At 58.5% G+C, this 8,589-nt stretch overlaps 1 protein-coding gene across 4 annotated transcripts in view; it reads right to left on the reverse strand.

Annotated features, from left to right (window-relative positions):
• Positions 1–468: 468 nt before the first annotated feature.
• EIPR1 (EARP complex and GARP complex interacting protein 1) overlaps positions 469–8,589 on the reverse strand; it is a 130,698-nt gene continuing 122,577 nt past the window's right edge. For 3 of the 4 annotated variants that reach the window (XM_073896945.1, XM_073896944.1, XM_025867687.2), the window contains 4 exons: positions 7,999–8,135; positions 4,867–5,034; positions 3,184–3,351; positions 469–1,032 (listed from right to left, as the gene is read on the reverse strand). In XM_073896945.1, the coding sequence (XP_073753046.1) occupies positions 858–1,032; positions 3,184–3,351; positions 4,867–5,034; positions 7,999–8,135 (648 nt within the window). In that variant the 3' untranslated portion in view covers positions 469–857. The remainder of the gene's footprint in view (positions 1,033–3,183; positions 3,352–4,866; positions 5,035–7,998; positions 8,136–8,589) is intronic. The other variant, XM_025867688.2, reaches the window with a different exon arrangement.

The raw sequence follows: 8,589 nt of genomic DNA on the forward strand, positions 1-8,589 counted from the left end.
TGTCCTCCTCTCCCCCTGGGCCCACAGAGGAAAACCAGGCAAGAGCCCACATGCCCTGTGCTCAGGATCACCAAGGAGTGGGGGTCAGTACCATGACATGGCATTTCACAAGTGCGAGTGTGCACTGACGGAGGGCATGCGTGCAGCTTCCCGGGACGAGGAGTCGCACCTCCCCTGCCATCAGCGTCATGTGAGCAGGACGCAGTACAGAGCAGCACCCGGGGGGCGCCCGAGGCCAACGGGAGACAGCTGGTCACTGTCACAGCCAGCCCCCAGGCCCGTCGCCCAGACGCCACGGTCCGCACACAGCCAGGTCAGGCCTGCACGCAGCCTGGGCCTGGATGCAGGGGTGCGGGGGCCCTTCCACCCATCGGCCCTCCTTCTGGGCAGGGACAGAGACCATCACAGAGAGCAGGCGAGAAGGCCGCATGGGGCGGAGTTCTTGAAGGAACGAGCCAGGAGCCTGAGTAGCATGGCCTTACTTATTTTATTTTATATTTAATCTCAAGAGAAAAATGAGTTAATATTATGGAAACAAAGTGGGGTTTTTTTGTTCTTTTTGTTTTTTTTAATGAAACTCCCAAAACCCTGACAGAGACCGGGGAAAGCAAACAGTGGCCGTGCAGACAGCCACCCGCAGCAGGACGGCTCACGCCCCAGGGAGGACGACGTCCTGTCATCGGCGGGGGAGACTGCGGGCAGGGTCAGCGGCTGTTGGTGGGAGCCGCTCGTCACGCGCAAGGGCTCCGGGGGCAGGCAGCGCCGGCTCTCCCAGACACGAGTCTATCTGGAGAACTAAGTGCCTCCCAGGAGCTGCACGTTTTCGAGAATCTGCCAAAAGACGGATCGGGACGGGGCTAGAGCAATATATGGTATTTCAGCGCCCGGGGTACCCTGTTGATGACGAGCCTCCCGTCGTAACTCAGGGAGGCGAAGAGCCAGGGGTCGGCGGAGGACCAGTCTGCGGCGTACACACTGTCCTCGTGCTCCTCATAGGTCGCGATGACGCCATCCCGTGGGGGCTCCTGGCTCCTGCAAGGCACCAGAGACACGCGTGAGCCAGGCGGCGGGGCATCCTGCACGGGGCCGGCGGCCGGGGCCTCGCTCCCCTCATCTGCAAGACGGGAGGGCCGACAGCAGCCAGGCCTGGGCGGCAGACGCCCTCACACGGCCGGGAGGGGCGGAGCTCCTGCAGCGGCGTAGGACGGCCACGCTACCCCCGGGTGACACCTTGTCTTCTCTGGCTGGGGACCAGCAGGTGCCCGTGAGTCGGCCAGGGGCCCTGAGGTTCAGGGGGCGGTGACCGCAAACACCCGTGAGGGCTGAAGAAAGGGTGACGAGAAGCAGAAAGGACCCTGGGGGCGGCCAGCGTGGCCCTGCCCTGCGCAGAGCTGTGGAGCTGGCCCGGGCCATGCAGGCCCCACTGGCTCGGCAGGAAAGGGCCCCTGGTCCTGGCCTCAGGCTTCACAGCGCGCTCCGCCAGGGCTCCCGTGTCACCTCCCTTCAAACTGAAGCGACCGTTCTCCTTCTCCAGGAACCCTGACCCGATGGCGCCACCCGTGTGACACCACGTGAGCCGGGAGAGCACAGAACTTGCCTGCCGACTGGGACAGGACATCATACACCGTCCACTCTGAGTGGCCACACCCCAAGCCCACCCCAAGGGCATGGGCTCCTCTGGCACTTCTCTTCCCATTTCTACACTCCACGCTCCTAGACTCTCTGAGGACGCTCTTCTCCCCAACAAGACACCCACCCTCTGGGTCCCACCCTGGCCTCCAGTGCTCTGGGTCCATCCTCTTCCTGTGACGCGGACCTGCCATGCCCAACTGGGGCTCTGTTACCAACGCCGCATGAAAACCCTCTTGCGGATTCTCTTCTCCTGAGTTTGGTAAGTCACGTGCACAGAGCATGGGAGCAGGACTGTGAGGACACCAATGTCGATGCCGCTGCATCAGCCGGCCTTCCCACCCCGTGAGCCACACGGGCACCAGCTGTGCCCCCACGAGGCTGCATGCAGAGAGGCCGGTGAGGAGTGCCAAAGCCCAGGGCACCGCGGTCGGGAGGTCACTGCACCAAAACCACCAGGACCGTGTTTCCAAACTGTGCACCCACGTGCTTGAACAGAAAACAGACAGCTGTGGAAAAGGCCCCAGTACGGAGAGCTCTTCTCAAAGGTGAAGTTGGGCCGAGCTCAGGTACATGGAGGGAGAACTCAGGCAGCAGGACAGTAAAGAACCTCAATCAGAAGGACAAGCCCTGCTGTACCGTTGGGCTTGACTGATCAAGTCAACTGGGGCTTATTCCAGACCGCCCTCCCTGGGATCCAGCAGCCGTGAGCCTCGGCATGCAGCTCCCCCACACGAGAAAAAGTCCACTCGAAACACAAGAAATGTCCCCTTTTAAAGTCCACGTCACTGACAGAAGACACAGGCTCTCCCGACTTCTTTCTCCCGCCCACAGAAGCTGCAACTGCACTCCGCTCACAGCCGGGGGCTCCGACGTGAGCCCTAGACTGGGGCGCCCCTGCTCTGCACTAACCAGGAGTGGGACCCCACTGTTCTTGGGGGCATGAGCCCTGGTTTGAAGAGCTAGCCCCTGAACAGATGCAATTAGGACTGGCGAATTTGCAACCAAGAGGCACGACTGTTGAGACGCCCCCAAGGTTTCCCATGTTCCCTACGGCACCTTAGGGCAAGAGGGCTGGGGAACGCCCATGTTTGGCTCTGACAGTGCTGGCCTGGAGTCTGCACCCCACCACAGTGAGGGCCACCGGCCAACGACTGGACCACACATCTCAAACCCAAGCCTGAGGAGAGGACACTGATGACAATCTGCCGCCCACAGGGGCTAGCAAGTCCTCATGACTACCCGAGCAAAGGTTTAAAGACTAGTGACAGTCCTTAAAATCCCCTGTATGGCGCTCAGCAAGAAAGCAGACAGACATGGACCAGTCCACGTTTCAGAACCCACACAAGATGGCATGAGCTGACCTAACCCGACTCCCAGGCCCATGTGGCGGGTGCCAGTGTCCTGCAGAACCATGAGCCCCAAGCCGGCAGTGGCAGAGGCTGCCCCGACCACACACCCGGATGCTCCTGACGTGAGCCGCCTTGACTGCAGGGGGAGGGTGGGGGTCCGGGAGAAAGGAGTCCCCATACCACCGAGAGTGTGCGCCCTTACTTCTCCTCTGGACGGCGCTCCTCCTGGTCACTCAGGTCATCGTCGTCCACCAGGTGGCCGAAGGGCTCAGAGGAGATGGACACCATGTTGGACAGGATGACCCTGCTGTCACTGCTGCCCGTGAGGACAAGCTGGTCGTGCGAGTGGTTGTACCGGATGCTCCACACCCTGGGAGGCAAGCAGGCAGTTCTAGCTCTACTCGGACCTTCCTGGACGGGGTAACAGCGGGGTCGCTGGGCCGTGGATTGCAGACTGCATGGTCTGACGTGAGGAGTTCCCAGCAGAGGGCCGGGCTTACTGCGTGTCTCCCTACAACCTTCTCCTATGTCCCGGCCAGCAGAGACGAGGCCAAATGGAAGCGCAAGCCTCGGAGGGAAAGGAGGGCTTGCTGCTCACCCTGCCAGCCAGGCTTCCTACGTCCTAACGGCAACAACTGCACAACAACTACTACAAAGGACAGATTACAGATGACCTGGCAATGGAGCCAAACCCCAGGGCAAGGTCCACGAGCAGCGGCCATGGGGCCCAGGGCACACACTCGCAGGGAGCTCAGTGAGCCGAGCGGAGTGCCGGCAGCCCGCACACAGGGTCGGGGAGGACAGAAGCCATCACAGCAACTTCCAGAATCTGGCAAAACTGTACTCTAGCATGCCAGGTTTTTAAATGTCCTGATTGCAACCTCTACCTCCAAAACCAATAATATGTTATATGCTAATTAACTGAATTTAAATTTAAAAAAAAGAAAAAAAAAATAAATGTCCTGACTGCAGAAACATGCCTTCTAGTAAGTAATTCAAAGAATTTAGGAACACAGACCAGAAAGAGTCAACTCTCCTGGAATGTGCCCACCCTGGCCTAAGCAAGGACTCCTGGCAGTAGTTTCTAGACGTTTCTTCCACATACACACACACACACAAGCTTTTGCTGCACATATGCTAACACGAAGAGGTGCACACCCATGTGCAAACATGCACACATCCTCACAAGCACACGTGCACACAAGCAATCACACACACAAGCGTGCACACACCTTCACGAGCACACAGGCACACAATCACACACACACGTGTGCACACACCCTCACGAGCACACCGGCACACAATCGCACACACACGCATGCACTTACACATACAAATACACACGTGCCTCACTGGAATAGAATTAGCTTATACCAGGCACAGTGGTCTGGAATGGATCTCTCACCTACTTCAGCACTAAATAGCTGGCAGGCAGTAACCACTAAATAATGTTTCCGGAGCGACAACTGCTCTTGGGCACTGTCCGCCCCACACACAGAGCTAGTCTCCTCCTCACCCACAGCAGCACCCCCACTGCATGGGCATCACAGACAGACCTAGCCCACCCTTACTGATGGGCATTGGGGCGGTTTCCCGCCCCCAACACGGCAAACAATGCCGAGCGACTATCTGTGCACACTGGTTTTGCGTATCTGAACCAGCACTATTTCAGGAGAACACAGAATGCAATGTTTTTCTTCTTTTCCTATGTTTATAAATCACAAACATTCGGATTTGGAATTAAGTGTTTCTTTAGGAAAAATAAAACCGGGTTGATTGAATGATTCACAGCAGCACAAACTAAGCTGGTTTGTGCCTTTCCAAATGGGAAAAGAATTAGCCAAATAAATTACAGCCCCCCCCGACCGTGCAGAGAAGTCAGTACCAGTGGGAGTGCTCCTCCAGGGTCTTCACAGGCTCAGTGACATTTCGGGTGTCCCAGAACTTCACCTTGCAGTCGTCCCCACAGCTGGCTAGGTAGTACTGCTTGTTGGGGTTGAAGTCCAGGTCCCGCACCAGCTGCCCGTGGGCGTTCTCTATGCAGTATATCTGGCTGGGGAGAAAGAGAGGGGAGCACAAGGGAAGGGAGCGGGTCATGATGACTCCATGCTGCAGACTGGCCCCGTCTCCTGTTCCCCATCGAGTGCCGGCCTTGGGGGACCACTCGGCCCGCCACGGCCGTGCAAGCTGGGGCTCCCCCGTGCGATGGCACAGCTCGGGTGCTAAGGGGCCTGGGGATGCTCCCCTCGGGGCCTCTCCCAGGGGGGCCCAGGCCGAGGCTTCTCTGGGAGCACATCTGTGATCCCGCAGCTGTGGAGGCGATGCTGGCTCCTAACTGTCCCAAACATGACCTGGCCCCTCGGGAAGAGAGCAAGTCAGCAGGACTGTGACAGCATGAGGAGTGGGGCCAAGGCAGGAGAGCTGACCCAGCTCCAGAAGGACACCGAGCGAGAAAAGCAAACGGTCTGCAGCAGGCTGGGAGGACAATGCTGGTGGAGTCGGAAGACACGGACGGAGGGAGGGAAGAGAAAGCTAGAAAAGCAATACAAACCATGAAGGGGACAGTGTGTGTCACGGGGCTGGGCTGTCCTTCATCCTTCTCAGCACCTCGCAGTGCCAACACGACTCCGCCACGGCTCAGTGCAACACGGAGACGCAGGGTGGTTTTACGATCAGTCACTCAGCTGTTTAGGGTGTGTGTGCTCACACACACACGTGCACACGAGGCACATGTACACACATCACACACGTGCACACACAGACGCGCGCACAGCCCTAGCTGAACCCTTGACCTCCACTGCTCCAAGCGGCTCCTCAAAAGGTGTGAAATTAGAACGTTCGGTCAATTACGTCCTTCTGATGTCAGAAACCCAAACAGCGGAGCAGGTCACCCAGTGAGGCTGGGCAATGGCTGGAACCAGAAGTCCCGCGCCCGGTCAGGGAGGCAAGGCCGCTGCTGCTCTGTGCATTTCCTCCCCCGGGTGTGACTCAGCCTCCCCTACAAGCACTCCCTCTCCCTAGGCTTCCTGGCTGCCGTGCGCACAGTGAGCCAGCAATGGCCCAGCTGCCTGTAATCACCCTACGCATCTGACAATCATGCCGAGTGCACGTTCCTCCACGCTCGAGGTGAGTAAACTCACTCCCTTCCATCGTCTCCCATGCTGGCCTTCCTCACCCTAAAGCACTTTATATCTTGAAATGGTGTTTATATCCTGTGCTTTTCCAATATCCTTACCTCTTCCTAAAAGAAGACACCCCAAACTGGAAGGAAGACCTTCCAAGTGAAATGGGCAACTGTACAGAACTAAAGCCCTGGCAGGTCGTGGGGCGCTGGGCGGATAGTCACACGCGCACGGAGCATCAGCCAAGGGTGTTCTGCGTTCCCTGGGGGCAGTGATTTCAACACAAAAGCACAACACGTTCCAGAAGCAACATTAAAAGCACCCTGGCTAAATAAAAACCAAAGCTGTTTGCAAAAGGAGAAATAACAGTCAGCAAGGAATCATCCGGGGGAAAGAACCAGGCAAAGGAAGGTGCCGCCACATAGAGGCACGCCTGCTGTCTTTGTGTGGGGGCCGTAACGTCCTGTCTTGAGATACTGAAATTCCTCACATCCTTTAAAGAACAATGCAAACACAGGGAAAGATGGCCCCGGGACTCGCAGAAACGGCTCTCCTCGGGCTCGGCGCCCCCTGCTCCCAGCTTCGGGCAGCAAAACCACACACCCCTCGTGCAGACACACACACCCTGAGGAAGTGGCAACTGATTAATTTATTAGCCGCTGAGTTTTCAGAGGGGCCGCAGACCTAAATTTAAAGTTGTGCCCCCCCTTGAAGGCAGCAGACATTACTTGGTGATGTCCATCTCTGTAGCTCGGTGATAAATTACGGCATGCTGAGGGGTAAACTGTATCTTAAGAGCGATTGCACGGCTCCCGTTGCCACGGCAACAGATGTGCACACCATCACTCCTTTGCCTATCAAACCACACCTGGAACAGAAAAATCGCTCTTATTTGTTCCATTAGAAGAGCTGGCTGCTGAGCATAATGACTTACAGGACAAACTGCGCTTCCCCGAGAGGGGCGGATCTTAAAGGCCCAGAAACTGTCACAGACAAGTCCACAAACTTCACGTGGGGCTGCACCTGCCCACCTGGGCTCGCCAATCCCAGCGACCGAGAGTCCGGTGGTTCCCCTCTCCTGGGTGAGGTGTTTTGAAACCCACTCCTGATTCTCACTACGAATGGCCAGCACTCACTCAAGGGGCAGCCACACGGAGCAGTAAACAAGCCAGTGAGGAATGCTGTCCCCCCACCACGGGGCCGCGGGCTCAAGCCAGGGCAGAGAAACAAAACGCGATGCATGCCTTCCTGCAGAAAAACGAGGTGAAGACAGACAAGCCAGGTGCCCCAGGTACCTCTGAGTCGGAACCGCCCCTCTTGCACAGAGAGGGGCGCCTCTGCGGGGTCCGGACCGCCCATGGAGAGGGGCGCCTTTGCGGGGTCAGGCCCGCGCGCTCGCGGACGGAGAGGGGCGCATCTGTGGGGTCGGCCCGCCCGTGGAGAGGGGCGCGTCTGCGGGGTCGGGACCGCCCGTGGAGAGGGGCGCGTCTGCAGGGTCCGGACCGCCCGTGGAGAGGGGCGCCTCTGCGGGGTCCGGACCGCCCATGGAGAGGGGTGCGTCTGGGGGGTGGGAACCGCCCATGGAGAGGGGCGCCTTTGCGGGGTCAGGCCCGCACGCTCGCGGACGGAGAGGGGCGCATCTGTGGGGTCGGCCCACCCGTGGAGAGGGGCGCGTCTGCGGGGTCCGGACCGCCCATGGAGAGGGGCGCCTTTGCAGGGTCGGGCCCGCACGCTCGCGGATGGAGAGGGGCGCCTCTGTGGAGTCAGGACTGCCGGTGGAGAGGGGCGCATCTGCGGGGTCGGGCCCGCGCGCTCGCGGACGGAGAGGGGCGCCTCTGCGGGGCCGGGACCACCCGTGGAGAGGGGCGAGTCCGCGGGTCTCGGCCATCACTGACCTCATGCTCCGCGTGTCCCACCCTCGGACAGTCGTGTCGCTCGCGGTGGCCACCTGGGTGCCAGCGTGGTGAGGACTCCACCGACCGGAGGTGAACTTCAGCTGCCCCTTCCCTTCCAGGGAGGCCGAACTGGCCAGCTGCAAATTTGATGGGGTTTCAAGGGAAGAAGAAAAAAACAGTAATGTGAACCTTTTTTCTGAAAACTTAAGAGGACATCCTGTATTCACAGGATATTATTGAAAATAATTACTGAAAATAATTAAGAAGCTCTGTCTTTGTTTCCTTCCCTTAAAAGGCAAAACTATTTGAACCTTATTTGGAAAAAAACTCTAAAACTGAGCACAGCAAAAAATAGAAAGCGTATTAATAGGCCCTGTATGAAACAGGACTTGCTAGGCTGTGCCTGGATCATCAGCTCCAACCTGAGGGCAGCACCATCCAACACCTCAAGCACCTGGCTTTGCCCCAAGGCACACATGGGGCAGGGGGGTGCACGCGCCTCCCACTCGCGGTGCCAGGACAGATGCTGGTCTCAGGACCCACACCTCCCACTCGCGGTGCCCGGACAGATGCTGGTCTCAGGACCCACGC

This window comes from Callorhinus ursinus, unplaced genomic scaffold (assembly GCF_003265705.2).
Source record: "Callorhinus ursinus isolate GAN/ISIS: 27379988/994484 unplaced genomic scaffold, GSC_fseal_2.0 scaffold10, whole genome shotgun sequence".
NCBI classification, from domain to species: domain Eukaryota; kingdom Metazoa; phylum Chordata; class Mammalia; order Carnivora; family Otariidae; genus Callorhinus; species Callorhinus ursinus.